General features: G+C 42.8%; 1 protein-coding gene across 1 annotated transcript; it reads left to right on the top strand.

The window, feature by feature from the left end:
- Positions 1-605: 605 nt before the first annotated feature.
- On the top strand, positions 606-21,311 carry lamtor3 (late endosomal/lysosomal adaptor, MAPK and MTOR activator 3). The gene is made up of 7 exons (XM_080195851.1): positions 606-724; positions 4,966-5,011; positions 6,162-6,196; positions 9,666-9,724; positions 12,026-12,159; positions 18,042-18,105; positions 20,763-21,311. The coding sequence occupies exons 2-7, from the start codon at positions 5,003-5,005 to the stop codon at positions 20,834-20,836; spliced, it is 375 nt and encodes a 124-aa protein (XP_080051977.1). The 5' UTR covers positions 606-724; positions 4,966-5,002; the 3' UTR covers positions 20,837-21,311.
- The last annotated feature ends 2 nt before the right edge of the window (positions 21,312-21,313 follow it).

The raw sequence follows: 21,313 nt of genomic DNA, 5'->3' as shown, positions 1-21,313 counted from the left end.
ATTTTGAGAGGGATTGAGTAATTGTTTCCCCTTGTGGACAATCTAGAACAGGAGGTCACAGGTACAGGTTGAGAGGCAGCAGATTTAACACTGACAGGAGAAGGAACAACTCGCAGAGGGTGGGGAATTTGTGACACTCGCTGCCCTACAGCACAGCGGAGTTTGAACCATCGTTTCAAGGAGTTCAATATATTTCTGAGTTTGGAACGAGGTATGGGGAGGTGGATTTGAGACTAGGGGAGTTTGGCCATGAACTGATAGGAACAGGCTGGAAGGGCTGAATGGCCTGTTGCAATGTTCCTCACTGGATACAGTATCACTGGGCCCAACAACCACGTGACACTGAAGCTGGCTCCCTAGCCGCATCACCCTTCGAAATACGTCACCACCAAAACCCCGCCCTCGTTCATCACGTGACACAGAAGAGCGCACCCGCCCCTAAACGGGTGACGTCAGAAACAGTTCATCCATCACGTGATACCAAAGCCCCCACCCCCCCGCACACGTGATTAGCTGGCTGACCCAGCGCCAATACGTCATCTCGTAGACTGGCCTCGCCCCAAGACGTAATCACGCAGACGCGCCCCGCCCCGCCGAAGACGTCATCGCACAGGATGGTCCCGCCCGAGGTACGACACCGCGCAGGATAGCCCCGCCCTGGATGTCATTCCCAGCCTGGACCCGCCCCCCGCGGTGCTCGAGCGGCTCCCGGACTGTCCCTGAGGTAAAAACGGCGCTGCTGCCCCCGGTCCGGGATTGGGACCGGGACCTGGGCCTGGGCCTTGCACCGGGACCTAGCCCCAGCCCCAGCCCTAGCCCTGTGCCGGTCCGGCCGGAGCCCCGGACACGGAAAGCTCCAGAAACGCCAGGAAGCAGATGGGGAAATATCTCTAAGTGCGGCCCATGGCCCGGGATTGAACCCAGCCGGGAGCTTCCAGAAGCTTCTCTCGGGTTTGGGGGGGGGTAGTTTCCGGGGTAAGCGGGGCGGTCAGCTGACTAGGTGACACGTGACGGGCGGGCTGTCAGCTGACGTGCGCTGGAGGGTTCAGTGTGGGAGTGCCGCACTGTCAGCGGAGCTGCCTGTTGGATCAGGCAGCAGTCCATCCCCAGTATCAGTCCCTCAGACTGAGTGTCAGCTCACTGTGCACAAACCGTTACAACGACAACCCTGTTAGGCTGTATTGGGTTAGGATTGGGATGCATTTTAATTTATTATTGTTACGTGTATTGGGAGACGGTGAAAAGTAGTGTTTCTTGTGCGCTATATAAAGTATACTGTTCATAGAGTACGTAGAGGGGAAGGAAATGAAAGGGTGCAGAATGTAGTGTTTCAGTCATAACTAGGGTTTAGAGAAAGGTCAACTTAATGCGAGGTAGGTCTTTTCAGGGAAGAAGCTGTTCTTGAGTTGATTGGTATGTGACCTCAGACTTTTGTATCGTTTTCTTGACGGAAGAAGGTGCAAAAGAGAATGTCTGGGTTACGTGGGGTCCTTAATTATACTGGCTGCTTTGCTGAGGCAGCAGGAAGTGTAGACAGAATCAGTGGATGGGAGGCTGGTTTGTGTGATGGATTGGGCTACATTCATGACTTTTTTCTTGCCATCTTGGGCAGAGCAGGAGCCAAACCAAACTGTGATACAACCAGAAAGAATGTTTTCTATGGTGCATCTGTAAAACTGAGTGAGGGTTGCGGCAGACATGCAGAATTTTGTTAGTCTTCTGAGAAAGTAAAGGCATGGTGGGCTCTCTTAACTATTGTGTACTGTGGAGAGACGAGGATAGGTTGTTGGTGATCCTGAAAGTGTGACGGGGAGATTCAATCATGGTTGTTGGAGTGAATTGAATAATCTGAAGAGAAGCAACTTAGAATTATTGAAAGAGGATTAGGGTTGGGGCTAGCTCTGTTTCTATGTAGATGTGACAGATCAAATGTCTGCCTGCGCTGTAACCATTGTATGACTTGTACATTACAGCAGTGGCTACACTTCAAAAGTACTTCACTGTGAAGTGCTTTGGAACATCCTGAGGTCATGAAAGTGCTATAAAGTGAAAATATTTCTTTAAACTATTCAGTCAACTTCCAGCAATCTTTCAGTAGTGTGCTGTAGGTGTCAGAACTCGCCAGATGAAAACCCTTTTCCAGAAGTAGGGTTAAACCAGGTAATTGCAGACCAGATAGTCCAACATCAGTGGTTAGGTAATTATTGGAAAAAATTCTGGACAGGCTAAATCTCCACTTAGAGAGGCAAGGATTAATCAGGGAAAATCAGTTTGGCTTTCTCAGTGGGGATCATGTCTAACAACTTGGGTTGAATTTTTCAAGAAAGTGACCTGGTGTGTAGATGAGGCCAATGCAGTTGATGTAGTCTCCATGGATCTCAGTAAGGCATTTGACCAGGTTCTGCATGGGAGACTGATCAAGAAGGTAAGAGCCCATGGGGTCCAGGGTCACTTGTCAAATTGGGCCTAAAATTAACAGAGTGGCAGGAGGTAGAGTGTGATGGTCAAAGATTGTTTTTGTGATTAGAAGCCCATGTCCAGTGGTGTTCCACAAGAATTGGTGCCGAGTCCCTTGCTGTTTGTGGTGTACATTAATGATCTAGGTATGAATATGCTGGTATGATCAGTCAGTTTACAGACTCCACAAAAATTGGTGGTGTGATAAATAGCAAAGAGGAAAGCCTTAGATTATAGAATGATAGGACAATGGGCAGAACAGTGGCAGATGGCATTTAGCCCAGAAACATGTGAGGTGATGCATTTTGGAGGATTAACAAGGCAAGGGGATACACAATGACGTTAGGCAGTACGGAGGGACCTTGGGTGCATGTCCATAGATCACAGAAGGCAACAGAACAGGTAGATAAGGTGGTTGAGAAGATATGTGATACTTATCTTTATAGGCATAGAATATAAGAGCAGAGAAGTTATGATGGAGCTGTATAAAATGCTCATTTGGTCACAGCTGAAGTAGTGCTTGATGCTGTGGTTGCCACACTATAGGAAGAATGTGATTGCACTGGAGAGGATGCAGAGCAGATTCACCAGGATGCTGCCTGAGCTGGAGCGTTTCAGTAATGAAGAGAGGCTGATTAGAGTGGGGCTGTTTTCTTTAGAGCAGAGAAGGCTGAGGGAGGGATCTGGTTGTGATGTACAAAATTATGAGGGACGTAGGAAAGGTAGTGTCCCCCTTAGTAAAAGGGTCAATAACCAGGGGGCATAGGTTTAAGGTAAGGAGCAGGGGATTGAGGGAATTTGAGGAAGAATGTTTTCACCCAGAGTGGGAGGAGAATCTGGAACTTGGCGCCTGAAAAGATGGTAGAGGCACTTGAAACATCATAGCCTGCAAGGCTGCAGAGGTAGTGCTGGATAATGGTGCAGACACAATGGGCTGAACAGACTGTTTGCTGTATGACTCTATCCCACCTCTCACCAACCATTTTAAATCTTCTGAACCCTTGTTATTGATCTGTTCACCAAAGAAGTTTTCTGAAATGCGTTGCTTTCACCCTAGTCTTTTTGTTCAGCCCCCTGAATGATGGTACTCTCCTCCCCAAGAGGATTCGAAGCAGTAGCTTTTCCTCCAATTTCAACAGCTATAGTTTTCGGTTCCAGGTGTTGTCTGTTGTGAGCCATTTTGATTTAAGTATTAATGAGCTGGACTTTGATATAAAGGACATAACTGTCAGTTGTGCCAACTACCTTAAACTCAAATATTGAAAAGAACAGCAACAGATTCCAGAAGGACATGGGACTGGTGTGATTTAAATGAAATTGTGGCTGAATGTGTTGCTGGGAAGAAAAGATGATGCATCAAACCATTGATTTGATTTATTATTGATGTGGAGTTGACGGCATTGCACTGGGATGGGCACAGTAAGTAGTCTGTCAACACCAGGTTAAAATCCAACAGGTTTATTTGGTAGCATGAGCTTTCGGAGCGCTGCTTCTTCATCAAGTGACTCCATCACTCACCTGATGAAGGGCAAGAATAGGCCATTCAGCCCTTCACTCTGCCGTTAGATAAGATCATGGCCGATCTGATTGTGCCTCTAACTTCCTGTCTAACCCCATACCATTTGACTCCCTTGTCAGTCAAGAGTGTATCTAACTCAGTGATTCAGCCTCTGCTATTCTCTGGGGGAGAGAATTCCATAGATTACTGGCCCTCCAAGAGAATAAAAAACTTCTCATCTCTATCTTAAATAGGAAACTCCTTATTTTTAATTTGTCTCCTAGTTTTAGTCTCCCCCATAAGAGGAAGATCTTCTCAGCATCCACCTTGGCACTTGTCTCAGTAAGAGATGGGAGGCACGGTAGCACAGTGATTAGCATTGTTGCATCTCAGCGCCACAAACCTGAGCTCAATTCCAGCCTTGGGGGATCCGTATGGAGTTTGCATGTTCTTCCTGTGACTGCATGTGTTTCTTCCTGGTGCTTTGGTTTCCCCCCACAGTCCAAATATGTACAGGTTAAGTGGATTAGTCATGGTAAATTGCCCCTTAGCGTCAGGGGGATTAGTAGGTTAAATACATGGGGCTACGGGGATAGGGCCTGAGTGGGATTGTGGCCGGTGCAAACACGATGGACCGAATGTGGCCTCCTTCCGCACTGTAGGGATTCTATAATTCTAAGATTGTCCATCATTTCCTATAAACTCCAATGCATATACAGGCTTTACCTGCGCAAACATCTCCCTCTGCTCCACTGTCCAATCCCACTTATCAGTTGTATGAACCTTCCTTTCATTGCTTCAAATGCAATGATATCCTTCCTTAAATAAGGAAACCAGAAAAGTAAAACAAAAATGCCACTGATTTTAAAAATCTTAAATTTCTCTGTTGCTCTAATATAGCAGAGGTTACATGTGATAATTCGTTATACCATAACTTAGTTTGTATTCTATTAAGTATTCAAAAATAAAGTCATGCATTTAAAGAAAGTATTTTACAATTTTTCTTTCAGAATTGGGTTTTGCCTGGTTGTGAAACTGTAAAGGAAAATGGCAGATGTAAGTATTATTTTCCTGATTGCTAAAGGAAATGTGTCAGTAATTTGCTCGGCTGTCAAGATTGTAATAAGTTTAAAATGCATTTGGAAAGAGTCTGCTTTTTAAAGCACCATGATATACCTTGGGTTCCAACAATTATTAAATGAGCTGTTAACCCAGCTGGGCAACACAGTGAAGATGTTGCCACTTCTGTAAGCCATTGTTGATGCAAGCAGCACTTCATCTAACAATGTGGTGTGACATGGTAGATTCTTTTGCTTCTTTTTCTAATTCTGGACATGTGAATCTTGCACTGTTCTGTCCAAGTCTAGTTTGAACCGTTTTTTATTTATAGTTAGAGAACTCCCTAAACCTGATATCAGTGGTGCAAAATATTTATATATTTTCTGCACATCTAAAGATTTTCAGTGGTTATGGCTCCTTTCTCTTCGCCCCTCTCTTAACTCCTCCTTGTGACTCTCTGCTGGATTGCTTGCCTGCTGTCTAATGAGCCTTGATTTAGTCTGGCTAAACATTGGGCAGACTTGAGCCGTTGCCTTTTATTTCCCCTTCCTCCCCCCCCACCGTTTTATCCTTATTCACCCTCTCGTTTGAAACTCAGAACTGCAAACATAGGGGAGGGTATATTATTCTAGCATATACTGGATCTCACTGAGGAATATGGGGCGGCACAGTGGTTAGCACTCTCAGCGCCAGGAATCCATGTTCATTTCCCGGCTAGGGTTGTCATCTGTATGGAGTTTCCACGTCCTCCCCATGTCTGCGTGTGTTTCCTCCTACAGTCCGAAAGATGTGTTGGTTAGTGTGCATTGATCCAAAGAGGCGTCAGAATGTGGCGACTAGGGGAATTTCACAGTAACTTCATTGCACTGTTACTTGTGACTAATAAATAAACTTTTAACTTTAACTTCATGTATGATTCCTGTGAGTTAAATAGTTGAACTAATTGAAAACCCCAGGCTGAATTGATTTTGGATGTTGGCTGCTGGTTTAACATGTTTTTAATTGGTTCTTTGAAACAAATCCAGGGTAGTTCTGTAACTGACTGGAGCAATGAGAGGTTTAAACTTATAGTTTCAGATTGAAGGTTCACAGTATACGGTGTTAGAATAGTGCAGTTAAAATGTATAAATGTTTTCCTTTTATACAGGACCTGAAGAGATACCTTTACAAACAGTTGCCTAGGTAAGAATATAAATCGATTGTGCCTCCCCTGATTGGTTTCCGTCTCTGACTTTTCTTTAGTTAATTTCGATTGACTAATACTTTAGCTACTTCCTAAATGCATATTATTAATTCTGTCATATTAATAAGACTTTAATATTTTTTAATTGTTGTCTTTCTTTCCACTTTTTTATTAGATTCTAAATTTGTTTTCTCTTTTACTCCTGAAGTCGATTTCTCATCTTGTCAATTTATATTCAAATTTATTGAAGATAAATTTAAATATAAATTCAAGCTTGTGTAACATGGTGGGTATCTGAGGGTTTCACCAATAGTCTTAAAGCAGTTCTCTGGGTTTTTTAGGAGCTTGAGGTGGCAATTTCCTCATTGTCCCCCCCAACTCAAATCTATAACATGTGAGAACTTTTGTTCCATTTTCAAGTGCCAACTGTTTACTAACACTGTTAGAGATACTAGTTTGGACGTGTTTTCTCTGTGCCAGTAATAATTACCCTAAATAATACTCAGATACCATACATCATGAGGAAAGGCTGTTGGACACCTCATCTTGCAGGTGCAGGATTTGGTCACAGGACGATTAGCTCTCCCAGGTCTTTCCTGTTTTGCTTAACAATAATCTTGCTTTATAAGCTCAGCAAAAGGACCATTACTCTTTGACCTTCATTCTTGATTTTACAGCTGATGTATTTCAGCTTAGCATTCAAGAGAGTCGTTTTGATAACAAAGATATAGATTTGGTTTCCAGTTGGAGAGATATGCCTATTAGAAGATTAAAACAAGCTGAAACTATCTTGTGTGCCAACAATCAAAACACCTCTGGAAATTTAAACTGGTTAGTTGGCAATCATAGAATCCTACGGTGCAGAAGGAGGTCATTTGGCTCATCGAGTCTGCACTGACCACAATCCCACAAAGGCCCTATCCCCATATCCCTGTGCACTTACTCTAGTAGTCTTCTTGACGCTAAAGGGCAATTTAGCATAGCCAATCCACCTAACCTGGGGTGGGCTTTTGGGGAGGGGGGGTGCATGTGGTGGAAGGAGAGCGAGCAAGCAAGCTCTGGACTGTCCAGTAGAAACTCATGCAAGCATGGAGTGAATGTGCAGACTCCACACACAGTGATCCAAACCGGAAAACGAACCCGGGTCCCTGTGACGCAACAGTGCTAACCACCGTGCCACCCATCTGTAGTTATGGCCTGGTCTGATGGATTCTTCAAAACTGTTTTAAAATGAAATCCTAAATATAAAATAATTCTTAGAAATTGTTGTTTTGTATGATAAAGTATTGCTGAAAAAAAGTTGTACTATAGTCTACTGCAAACAGACCTTCACTGGTCAACGTACATAATATCGGGACTCCTACAGCTCCATTCACTACAAGGTTGGCCTTATTGGCAACCTTGTAAATAGGGTCCTATCACTTGCTCAGATGAGAGCTTGATGCTGAAATAGAAACTCAAAGCCATCCTGCGAGATAATGGTTACTCTGATCAGATCATTGCTTACTGATATCGTGCAAAGTCATGAACAGGCCTAAGCCTATCAAGGCTAAGGTGTCTAAAAATATGAGCAGTAGGTGAAGCTCACTGTTTCACACTGTTACTATGCAGTAACAACACAAGTTGTCTTCACCACTAACAAGATGCTGTCATCGAGCCTAGAAGATGTTCTGCCTCTTGCACAAATGAGTAATGTGGAGTATGAATTTCATATTCCGCATTATTCATTTGAGTCAGCTGTCATAAGCCTCAATGACTGGTGGGTCATATCAGACAGTATGTTCCTTTTCCTGTTCACAACAGGCAGAATGTGGGCTATACACAACTAGACTGCTTACAAGACCACATGTGCTTTTGCTATTAGATAGCAATCCTGATTGTACTAAGAATTACACTAACAATCAATTTAAGATAATCAGTTGGGCTTAGTGTGGCTCACCTTAACACATGCTTAAATCTACGTATATTCAAAAATAGGACCCTGTTCTTTGCAGACAGAATGATCATATTCAAACTTTCAATTAAATAAATCTTGGGGGTCAGCTTTTCAATGGTTTGTTCCCATGGCGATGTCTTGACCAATCAGTCAATTTGTTTGAATTTAAACAAAAGCTTGGTAGTTAACTGTTGCCTGGTGCATTTTCCATGGCGATGCCTCTACCAATCAGAGTCCACATGCCAACCAATCAACGTTCTCTTTTCATGCAGTATAAATTGTTCCGTTTACAGTCGTTCTTGCATATCACACCTGATGAGTGCAAGATCAGAACGCTTCAAACTCTTTTTTTTCAGTAACTAAAGATATTATGTTGGTATTAGTGTTCCGCATGCTCTCTTGTTGTCAAACCTTCTGCAAAGTTCACTTTTAAAGTAAAATTCCTAAATGGAGGATACATGTCTGACACTGATCCAAAATGTGAATCAAATCACACGATTGGCAATCTTAAGTGCCAATATTTGGTGAGGTCAGTTTGTTGAATAAACTTATTCTCTGCGGTCAAAGCACGTGTTCTGTTTAATTTTGTTAGTGCAAACAAAAGTAAGCATTTTGATCAGTCAGAGAATGGCTTTGAAAGTGACAGTACTTTAATGTGGACAAACCTTGGACAAATCCAATACCATTTAATTAGAGCAACATTAATTGGTTTTGTAGTTATTGCATTAAAAAATATAGGAATTCTGTACTAGCTGTACTACAGTTTTTAATTTGGGATCTTCTATAGTGAGCAGAGGATGGAGTGATGGCTGTTAATGTTTAAACATTTAATTTATAAGAAATGGATATAATTTGATAAAGTTAAAGTTTATTTATTAGTCACAAGTAAGGCTTCCAATAACACTAATGTAGTTTCTGTGAAATTCCTGTTGTCACCACATTCCAGTGCCTGTTGGAGTCAATGCACCTAACCAGCACATCTTTCAGAATGTGGGAGAAAACCCAAGCAGACACAGGGAGAACATGCAACTCCACAGTCAGTGACCCAAGCTGGGAATTGAACCCAGGTCACTGGCGCTGTGAGGCAGCAGTGCTAACCACTGTGCCATCCTAATGGCTGTTTCATCGCTGACTTGAATCCTGTGGCTAATCCTGCACAGGTGTTTTAGATGTAAAATTATATTTAATACACAGGGTTTAAATATGTTTTTTTTTCATATGCACATCTGTTGTAAGAAATAAGAAATTGCATGACATTTTCACAGAGTGATAGTGAAGAAGTCTGAACAATTGCACTGGAGGTTAACTGCACAAAGTACTTGAGTCCCACTAATGTGCTGTGGATGTTGCTGATTTTCAAGCAGCTGCAGGAGCCTGAGCAGAATGTTAAAATATTTAAAATTGGTGTTTGTTAATACTCACCATCGCTATGACCACTGATTTCTCAGCTCTGAGATTTTCATTATAATTTTTCAGTTAATAAAACTCTTCTTATGTAAAGATGGAGTATAAATAACTGTATTGTTTTACAGTGTCGAGGGCCTTCATGCCATTGTAGTATCTGACAGAGATGGCGTGCCTGTGATTAAAGGTAATTTATAGCTACTCATTAAAACTGCCCCTATGTTCTCTCATAACTGGATCAGTAATTGCATTCTGCTTCCAGTTTAGATTAACTCCTTGTGTATTTGGCTATTGCTGTGTCCAAGCAATTTCAAATTGGACAATGCAGGTTGAAAATTATTGTACTTTATTTTATCCTGACCTCATAACATTAATTACAGCAGTGAACAGTTTCTTAATTTGCTCAAACATTGAGGGGGGGGGGGGAGTGAAATTTAACCCTGGTAGGGGGCACAAAATACATGTATATAAATGCATTTATATAGTCTGTCATTTCCTTGGTGCTTCACAACCAATGAATTACTTTAACATAGTCATATTGTAAAGGCAAATACTCTCAAGTACAAACAGCACTTGAGTGTGTGCAACTAAATGCCGTGTTCTGTTGCATTGTTGGTTGGAGGAGAATTGATGGACAGAAGCTGGGAAGAGTTCCCTGCTCCTCTTCCAATAATAGTGAAATGTTGTCACAGAATCTCAAAATCTTTGTAGTGCAGAAGCAGGCCATTTGGCCCTTTGAGTCTGCACTGGCTCTCTGAAAATGCATTCTACCTACTCCTACTCCCCTGCTTTATCCCCATAACCTTGCACATTCTCTTTTCAAATAGCAATCCAAATCCCTTTTGAATAGCTTGCTTGAACCCACCTGAAACCATTTTTCCTCAAATCACTTTTTACTTTTGAAGCTAAGCCGTCTAGTTCTTGATACTGTCTTGAGTGGGAACAGTTTCTTACTATTTATCCTATCCATATCCCTCACGATCTTGAATACCTCAATCAAGTCTCCTTTCGCCTTCCCTTCTCCAAGGAAAACATCGTCAACCTCTCCAATCTGTCCTTATCCTAGGGATCATTCTTGTGAATCTCCTCTGCACCCTCTCCAATGCCTTCACACCCTTCATCAAATATGGTGCCCAAAATCGATGCTCCACATGAGGCTAGCTGGTGTCTTATACAAGTTCAACCTAACCTTACTCTTGTACTCAACGCCCCTATTAATAAAATCCAAGATACCATACACTTTATTAATTGTTCTCCCAACATGTCCTGCCACCCTCAATGAATTATGTACATGTACATTTTGGTCCCTTTGTTCCTGCACCTCATTTAGAGATTCTCCCTTTATTTTATACGGTCTCTCCTCATTCATCCTGCTAGAATATATCACCTCATACTTCTCTGCATTGAATTTCATCTGCCACTTACCTGCCCAATCCACCAACCCAGCTCAGTCCATTTGAAGCTCAAGATTATCCTTATCACAGTTGACAATGTGTCCAATCTTCACACCATCTGCAAATTTCGAAATCATGCCCTGAACACTATAGCATATATCAGGAAGAGCAAGGCTCCCCATGCGGATTCTTGGGGAACTCCACTACAAACCTTCCTCCAAACTCACTATTTTCTGTTTCCTGTCACTCGGCCAATCTCTTATCGCAGTGCCTACTTTCCCTTTTACTCCATAAGTTGGAATTTTGCTCAAGTCTGTTGTTTGACATTGAATAACATGCCTTTTGAAAATCCATATACGCCACATCCATTTGAAAGCAGCCAGCTGTTTAACATCCCACGTGAAAAAGTAGTATCTCTCGTCAGTATTATAGAATCCCAATAATGCAGAAGAAGACCATTCAGCCCATCGAGTCTGTACCGATCACAATCCCATCCAGGCCGTATCTCCATAACCACGTACTTACCCCACTAATCCCCCAGACACTAGGGTCAATTTAGCATGGCCAATCAACCTATCCTGCACATCTTTGTACTTGAATGATAGCAGAAATTGTTCAAATCCGTAATGAAGCACAAATCCAGAAGCTTGGGCTGCAGAAAAAGAAAATAAGTACTACCAATCTATCCAAATTGATACCACTGTTCTGTTTTGTGGGCTGGCAGTTTTATATCCATTTTAGGTCAATGATCTCTATTGTGGAGGTGGATTCAATTGAGGTTTCAAAAAAGAATAGGATAATTCTCTGAAGAGATTTGCAGAGCTATGGGGAAAAATGCAAGAGTGGGACAAAGTAATTGGACTTGCTGAGGATCAGCATGGGCACAGCAGGCCGGACAGCCTTCTCCGATATTCCTTTGGCATCCTATGAATCATTGATTCCACTCCCCCTACCCAGTCAGAATTCGTGAACTGTGATGGGTTCTCCCTGTTTTGGTGGGATATTTTGTTAACGTGCTTTTCTGCAGTAGCTTGCTACACTGATGCCAGTGGACCAGTAGAATTTAATTGCTCCTATGGGTTATCTTCCTTCAGTTGCAAATGATAATGCACCAGAACATGCCCTGAGGCCTGGATTCCTCTCTACCTTTGCGCTAGCAACAGATCAAGGAAGCAAGCTGGGACTTTCGAAGAATAAGAGCATCATTTGCTATTACAATACATACCAGGTGATTCTTTTAATTGAATCGTTTATATTTAATAAATTTAAAGTTCGTTTATTAGTGTCACAAGTAGGCTTACATTAACACTGCAGTGAAGCTACTGTGAAAATCCCCTAGTCGCCACACTTCAGCACCTGTTCAGGTACACCTGAGGGAGAATTTAGCATGGTCAATGAACCTAACCAGCATCTCCCACTTTGAGTGTGGGAGGAAGCCGATGCAGACACGGGGAAAACACAGACAGTGACCCAAGCCAGGAATCAAACCCAGGTCCCTGGCACTGTGAAACAGCAGTGCTAACCACTATGCTCCTGTAACGCTAATGAAGGTGTTACTCATAATTAATATGCACTCTCCTCCCCCCACCCCATTAAGTGCATTTTCTATACAAGTATTTTTTTTATGAGGAGATGGTGGTATATTGTCATGTCATTAGATTAGTAATTCAAAGATCCAGGCTAACATCTGGGACAAGAGTTCAATTCCCACCGTGGCAGCTGATGAAAATTAAAATGAATTAATAAAATCTGGAATATAAAGTTAGTCTCAGTAATGGCGATCACAAAACTATCATCGATTGTTGGAAAAACCCATGTGGTTCACTAATGTCCTTTAGGAAAGGAAATCTGCCATCCTTATCTGATCTGGCCCACATGTGACTCCAGAGCCACAGCAACGTGGTTGACTCTTAGCTGCCCTCAGAAATGGTCTAGCAAAGTACTCAGTTTAAGGGCAATTAGGGATGGGCAATAAATGCTGGCTTTGCCAGTGATGCTCACATCCCATGAAAGGGTGTTTTTATTTTTTAAATCAAAATTGCATTTAAACGTGTCAGGTTTTGAAGGCATGCTCTAATGAACATGGTGCACTTTCTTAGATTTTTTTAAGTACACTGGCTGATGTACACCACAATATTCACTGGGGATTCCAAATTGGCACAATATTGTCACATAGTCCTTGTGAGAAGTCTCACAACACCAGGTTAAAGTCCAACAGGCTTATTTGCAATCACAAGCTTTCAGACACTTCTCTTTAATCAGTGAGTGGCTGAGGAAGAAGCGGCGCTCTGAAAGCTCATTACTCCAGATAAACTTGTTGGCCTTTAACCTAATGTTCTGAGACTTCTTACTGTGCAGATCCCAGTCCAATGCTGGCATCTCCACATCATGTTTGCACAATCCCAGATCAGGATGGTTGGGTCATGTGTACATTTGGAATCGGATAGTAACGTGTTTCCATTTTCTGTCTTGTATCATCAGCCATCCCTCTTATTTGCAGAGCTATCATGTATATTTAATCTGGATTCCTCTAGGAGGGTCAGGGATATGTATTTCCATTTTAAGTTGTTTCTAGCACCTAACTTGTTGAGGGGAACTTGTGTATGCCAACAAACCTGCTCTTGACTGCCATCTGTGTTGGGCAGTGGAACAGCATGCTACTATTATACTGTTGACCCACAGTGGGATCCATCCTCAGAGTAATCCACCCCCACCCATTGTCAAAAACTGTACCATCATCTATCAGGGAAATAGGTTGTTGATGCAAGGATTTGATTTATTATTGTCACGTGTATACAGTGAAAAGTATTATTTCTTGTGTGCTATACAGACAAAGCATACCATTCATAAAGGAGAGAGTGCAGAATGTTGTGTTATAGTCATAGCTAGGATGTAGAGACATCAACTTAGTGCGAGGTAGGTCCATTCAAAAGTCTGATGGCAGCAGGAAAGAGGCTGCTGTTAAGTCGGTTGGTGCGTGACCTCAGACTTTTGTATCTTTTTCTCGACGGAAGCAGGTTGAAGAGAGAATGTCTGTCTGGGGTGTGTGGGGCCCTTAATTATGCTGGGTGCTTTTCCAAGGCAATGGGAAGTGTATACAGTGTCAGTTCATGAGGGGCTGGTTTGAGTGATGGAGTGGACTTCGTTCGCGACCCTTTATAGTTTATTGCAGCCTTCGACAGAGCAGGTGCCATACCAAGCTGTGATAAATTTGTACTATTTGGTTAAGACCTACTCATTTTAATCAGATTACTGTTATGTTTTAATGTTCAACCACTCCTCCTGGTATAGTTAGCCACTGCCACTAAAAGGGGGCAGCGGTAATATTTCTGACCCTGTTTATTAAACAGTATATATATCAAAAACAAACAGATTGATTTTAAGAAACTTGGTAGGCATAGTATGACCCAAGGAAGAACTGCTGGGGATGTGAGCTCTGGAACGTTTTGAAGAATCAGTTAACATTGGGAGATGGGGATTGTGGGGGTGGGGCGGAGCAGGGTTTGAAATGCGTATACTTTAATGCGAGGAGTATTCGCAATAAAGTGGATGAACTTGCAGCGTGGACCAGTACCTGGGACTTTGATGTTGTGGCCATTTCAGAGACTTGGATAGAGCAGGGTCAGGAATGGATGTTGCAGGTCCCGGGGTACAAATGCTTTAGTCGGAGTAGAGAAGGAGGTAGAAGGGGGGGTGGGGTAGCATTATTGGTCAAGGGCTGTATCACAGTGTCAGAGAGGAACTTTGATGAGGACTTGTCTGTTGAGGTAGTATGGGCGGAGATTAGAAATAGGAGAGGAGAGGTCACCCTGTTGGGAGTCTTTTATAGACCTCCAAAAAGTTCTAGAGAGGTTGAGGAAAGGATTGCGGAGACGATCCTTGTTAGGAGTGAAAGTAATAGGGTAATTGTTATGGGGGACTTTAACTTTACTCATGTTGATTGGAATTGCTATAGCTCTAGCTCGTTAGAGGGGTCAGTTTTTGTTCAAAGTGTGCAGGAAGGTTTTTTGACTCAGTATGTAGATAGGCCGACTAGAGGTGAGGCTATATTGGATTTGGTGCTGGGTAATGAGCCAGACCAGGTGCTAGACTTGGAAGTTGGTGTGCATTTTGGGGATAGTGACCACAATTCGATTACGTTCACCTTAGTGATGGAAAGGGATAGGCATGAACCTCGGGTCAGTAGTTTCAGCTGGGGGGGAAGGGTAATTATGAGGCTATTAGGAGAGAATTAGGAAGCATTGGTTGGACTAGGAGATTACAGGGACTGGGAACGTCCGAGATGTGGAGATTTTTCAAGGAGCAGCTACTGCGGGTCTGTGATAGGTATGTCCCTTTCAGGCAAGGAGGATTTGGTAGGCCCAGGGAACCGTGGTGCACTAAAAAAGTTGATTCGTTGGTTAGGAAGAAAAAGGAGGCTTATGTTCGGATGAGGCTTGAGGGCTCAGGTAGTGCATTAGAAAGTTTTAGATTGGCTAGGAGGGAGTTGAAGAGGGAGTTAAGAAGGGCTAAAAGAGGACATGAGATGACTTTGGCTGATAGGATTAAGGAGAACCCTAAGGCGTTTTACAGGTATGTCAAGAACAGAAGGTTGGTTAGGGCAAGATTAGGGCCAGTTACAGACAGTAGAGGGAAGTTGTGTGTGGAACCGGAGGAGATTGGAGAGGCGTTGAACCAATATTTCTCTTTGGTGTTCACACAAGGGGACATGAATGTAGCTGAGGAGGACACTGGGGTGCAGGGGTGTAAAATAGATAGTATTGCAGTTGATACGGGGGATGTGCTGGATATTCTAGAGAGTTTGAAAATAGATAAGTCCCCTGGTCCGGATGGGATTTACCCTAGGATTCTCTGGGAGGCAAGAGAGGTGATTGCGGAGCCTCTGGCTCTGATCTTCAGGTCGTCGTTGGTCTCTGGTATAGTACCGGAAGATTGGAGGACAGCAAATGTTGTCCCATTGTTTAAGAAGGGGAGCAGAGACTTCCCTGGGAATTATAGACCGGTGAGTCTTACTTCTGTGGTGGGTAAGGTTTTGGAAAGGATTATTAGAGACAGGATTTATAGTTATTTGGAGAGTAATGAATTGATTAGAGACAGTCAGCATGGTTTTGTAACGGGTAGGTCGTGCCTTACTAACCTTATCGAGTTCTTTGAGAAAGTGACCAAAGAGGTGGATAGGGGTAAGGCAGTTGACGTGGTGTATATGGATTTTAGTAAGGCGTTTGATAAGGTTCACCATGGTAGGCTTCTGCAGAAAATGCAGATGTATGGGATTGGGGGTGATCTAGGTAATTGGATCAGGAATTGGCTAGCAGATAGGAGACAGAGGGTGGTGGTTGATGGTAAATATTCGTCATGGAGTTCGGTTACGAGTGGTGTGCCTCAGGGATCTGTTTTGGGGCCACTGCTGTTTGTAATTTTTATTAATGATCTGAATGAGGGTATAGTTGGGTGGATTAGTAAGTTTGCTGATGACACCAAAGTCGGAGGTGTGGTAGATTGTGAGGAAGGGTGTCATAGTTTGCAGGGTGACTTAGAAAGGTTGCAGAGCTGGGCCGCGAGGTGGCGGATGGAGTTTAATGTGGAGAAGTGTGAGGTAATTCATTTCGGTAGGAATAACAGATGTGTTGAGTATAGGGCTAATGGGAGGACTTTGAATAGTGTGGAGGAGCAGAGGGATCTAGGTGTATGTGTACATAGATCCCTGAAAGTTGGGAATCAAGTAGATAAGGTTGTTAAGAAGGCATACGGTGTCTTGGCGTTTATTGGTAGGGGGATTGAATTTAGGAGTCGCAGCGTCATGATGCAACTGTACACAACTCTGGTGCGGCCGCACTTGGAGTATTGTGTGCAGTTCTGGTCCCCACATTACAGGAAGGATGTAGAGGCTTTGGAGAGGGTGCAGAGGAGGTTTACCAGGATGTTGCCTGGTATGGAGGGGAGATCCTATGAGGAGAGACTGAGAGATTTGGGGTTGTTTTCGCTGGAAAGAAGGCGGCTAAGAGGGGACCTTATTGAAACATATAAGATGATTAGAGGTTTAGACAGGGTGGATAGTGATAGCCTTTTTCCTAGGATGGAGAAAGCTAGCACGAGGGGGCACGGCTTTAAATTAAGGGGGGGTAGTTATAGGACTGATGTCAGGGGTAGGTTCTTTACCCAGAGGGTGGTGAGGGACTGGAATGCCCTGCCAGCTGCAGTTGTAAATGCGCCTAGTTTGGGGGTGTTTAAGAGATCTGTGGATAGGTTTATGGACGAAATGGGATTGGTTTAGATTAGTGGGTTAGTGTTTTTTTTTAAAAAAGCTGGTCGGCGCAACATCGTGGGCCGAAGGGCCTGTTCTGCGCTGTAATGTTCTATGTTCTATGGAGAAAATTGACTTTTTGGTTAGATTTAGAATGTTATTTCTTTTTGAATGTTGTGGATTATTTTTGTAGTGAAATATGTCAGAGCTGTCAAAATGTCAGTAGAGTTTTCCAAGCAGGTTGCTGGGTATGGATTGATCCAAAGCCTCCACAACGAGATGGAAGTCCTGAATAAAAAGGTTTCTTCTTTTCAACTTTACAGTTACAGAGCATCAGGAGGAAGTCTCAAGAAAGTGCTATGTAATTATAATAACATTGAGCTAACACATAATAGTGTAGGGGCGGCACGGTGGTTAGCACTGATGTCACACAGCACAAGGGACCCATGTTTGTGCCCATGTCTGTGTAGTCTGCATGGTCTCCCTGTGTCTGTGTGGGTTTTCTCCAGGTGCTCTGGTTTCCTCCCACAGTCTGAAAGATGTGCTGTTTAGGTGGATTGGCCATGCTAAATTCTCCCTCACTGTACCCAAACAGGCACTGGAGTGTGGCGATTAGGGGATTTTCGCAGTAACTTCATTGCAGAGTTAATGTAAGCCTACTTGTGACACTGATAAGGTGTATGCTGTTCTCAGTACTCTGTTTGTTAATCCTGCATCCTGAGCTCTGTTTCATTGTGAACACACCAGTGGAGGTGGTCAGTCATCTCCGTGAACTATTTTTTTGGTTGAATTTTGACCAGAACAATGTTTGTTGTTGGTGATTTTTTATTTCCCCCTGTTTATTATTGCCCTTTTCTGTTTTTCAGGTTGTGCAGTTTAATCGATTGCCGTTGGTAGTTAGCTTCATAGCCAACAGCAGTGCCAACACAGGTACTTTATTGTACATGTTAAAGTATATAACTCTGTAATTATGATGAAAACAGTTGGGAAAAAGATTCCGTATTACCTTACCACACTGGTATATTAAGCCAAGTCCAGTGCAAGGATTGTTCCAGTATTTCAGACTCTTCACCAGACATTTCTGTCTCCTGCTCTGTTAGCAGTCTGAATAGAAAAGCAGTTGGGTTTTGTTGATTTAAAGCAATACATGCTGTGCATGTATTTGGTTATAGTATTCCATTACAGAAGAAAAACATTAGTGGAACTCAACCCCATGATGTTCTGTCTCAGATGAGAGAGCTACTAACTGAACCAAAGCTGATTTTTTTTTTTCCCTTCACCCTCTTGAGATTAGGATGGTTTAGTCTGTCGTTTGTGGTAGAATGTCTTTTACAGTTGAAGCAACTGAAATCAGTTACAAACACAGGTGTTCCTATGAGCTGTAGTAAGAGAAGGCTATTTTGGCCTATACTATATTGGCTTAGTATATAGATGGAAACATTTTTGTAAGCTCCTTTTACAGAAAGGCCGCATAGTGGTTAGCACTGCTGCCTCTCAGTGTTAGGGATCTGGGTTCAATTCCGGCCTCAGGTCACTGTCTGTTGCATGTTTTCCCCATGTCTGTGTGGGTCTCCTCTGTGTGCTCCAGTTTCCTCCCACAGTCCAAAGATGCTTGGATCAGGTTGATTGGCCTTGCTAAATTGATCCTCGTGTAAAAGAGATTAGCAGAATAAATATGTGGGGTTATGGGAATAGGGCCTGGGTGTATTGTGGTCGGTGCAGGCTCAGTGGGGCGAATGGCCTCCTTCTGCACTAAGGATTCTGTGGAACTTCCTTCCTGAAGTTCCATGTCTATAGTCTGTCGAGTTGTCAATGTAATGAGATATAAAGTTAAACAGCATAATTTGAGGGAGAACTAACCTGAACAAAGATTAAAATAGGCATTGAAATTAGTTATTTTGGACTTCCGCTTCTGTGGCCAGTTTCATGCAAACTGTATTCGTCGTTATTTCTGAAGGTAACATTTATAAAATACTGGGTAGTTGGTCTAATGTTACTGATGGTAACACACAGCTAGTTACGTTGGGAGAACAGTTCAGGAAATAAAAAATATTTTAGGCATTGACACTTCCTGTAATAATTACCTGCCTCAATGTGTTTGACTTTGCACTGGAGAAAATAGGTGAAGGTTGGATTCTTAATGTAATCTTTAAAAAAAAACTTTTTAAGATAGGAATATGTTGAGGTCTTTTTGGAGTTTGTATTACATGAGTAGAAATATCTGTTTTAATAAAAAAGACCAAATAGTGGCTCCTAATATGGGACTCCATGTGGAAAAACTTCTTCACTCAGTTATGAAGCTGTGGAATTCTCTACCACAGAAAGCAGTTGGGGCCAGTTTGTTAGATATGTTCCAGAGGGAGCTGGATGTGGTCCTTGTGGCTAAAGGGACCAAGGGGTATGGAGAGAAAGCGGGAGTGGAATACGAAAGTGCATGATCATCTTGAATGGTGGTGCAGGCTCGAAGGGCCGAGTGGCGGCCGCCTCTTACAGTTATTTTCTATATACATACAGGTTGTTGCTGTTATTGTCTCACTGCCAAAACTTTGGATATTGTAGCAGCCTATCTCTTGCAATCCTTTTCTTACTGTGCTTTCACAAGATTCACTGATTAGGTGTGTTTGCCATGCAAAATTCCCCCTCAGTGTAGCAGAGTGTGGCAACTATGGGATTTTCACATAACTTCATTGCAGTGTTAATGTAAGCCTTATTTGTGACTAATAAACAAACTTCACTTTTAAATTAGTGCAGTGAAAGCAGAACATAAGAAATAGGAGCAGGAGTAGGCCATCTAGCCCTTCAAGCCTGCCCTGCCATTCAATAAGATCATGGCTGATCTGAAGTGGATCAGTTCCACTTTCCCGCTTTCTCCCCATAACCCTTAATTCCCTTGTCTATCAAAAACCTATCTACCTGTGACTTAAATATATTTAGTGAGGTAGCCTCCACCACTTCAATGGGCAGAGAATTCCAGAGATTCACCACCCTTTGAGTGAAGAAGTTCCTTCTCAACTCCGTTCTAAACTGCACCCCCCCCCCACCCTTATCTTGAGGCTGTACCCTCTAGTCCTGCTATCCTTTCTGAGCGGGAAGAATCTTTCTACCTCTATCCTATCCACCCCTTTCATTATCTTATACGTCTCTAAAAGATCCCCCCTCATCCTTCTAAACTCCAACGAGTACAGACCCAGTCTATTTAGTCTCTCTTCATAGTCCAACCCCCTCATCTCAGGTATCAGCCTAGTGAACCTCCTCTGCACTCCCTCCAAGGCCAAAATATCCTTGCGCAAGTGCGGTGACCAAAACTGCACGCAGAACAGCATTTCAGATGAGTGTGAATGAGGGAGGAGGAGGAACAGTAAAAGATGGAAGTGTTGGCACGTGGCCTTGGAGCTGCAGGATCTGGGTGAGGCACTGTGTGATTGTGGCAGAGGGTGGATCCAGGGCAAGACTGTTAATTTGGGAATATGATTTAAATTTAGCAGGAGATATTTACTAGGATAGTGGCCTTGAGATAATTCTAGGCTCTTTGGCAGTGGCTATGCATTTTACTGGTTTTTATACTGTGCCGTTTTCTGTCTTAAAAGGGCTGATTGTCAGTTTGGAGAAAGAGCTTGCACCATTGTTTGAAGAATTACGTCAGGCTGTGGAAGTTTCATGAAAAATCCACCATCTCAAAGACTGTGAACTTACTGGCAAGTCATTAGTGCAGCATACAGTTCCCAGTGATTTTGGTGAGGCTCTTAAAGATGCTTCAAGTTTCATACATCTTAAACTGAGAACTGGATCATAGATGACTTTCCTCCTCCACGTTCTGCTTGACAGTATTTACAGCATGCAGCTGTTGTTCTTCTCAATATCTCACTGCCACTTAAGATATGTGGTGTTTAAGACCCCAGTGTGTTTGTCTACAAAATAAATTGAAAGTCGTAATCCTTGGGCTGTTTGTCTTGGGAGACATAGAGAGGAAATAGTCACTTTTGAATGGTTTTAATGCCTAAGGTGTGCGGATCTTGGTACTAAAGCGACACTGATGCTTAAAACTGTTGACTAAATCACTCTTGTATGTTTTGTTAGCGGTACCTTGCTTTGTAAAAGAATCCAAACGTAATTTGGAATAAACATGAGTAATCAAAGC

Source organism: Carcharhinus amblyrhynchos, chromosome 1 (assembly GCF_965287045.1).
Source record: "Carcharhinus amblyrhynchos chromosome 1, sCarAmb.v2.hapA, whole genome shotgun sequence".
NCBI classification, from domain to species: domain Eukaryota; kingdom Metazoa; phylum Chordata; class Chondrichthyes; order Carcharhiniformes; family Carcharhinidae; genus Carcharhinus; species Carcharhinus amblyrhynchos.
This window is presented reverse-complemented; position numbering and strand designations above follow the sequence as displayed.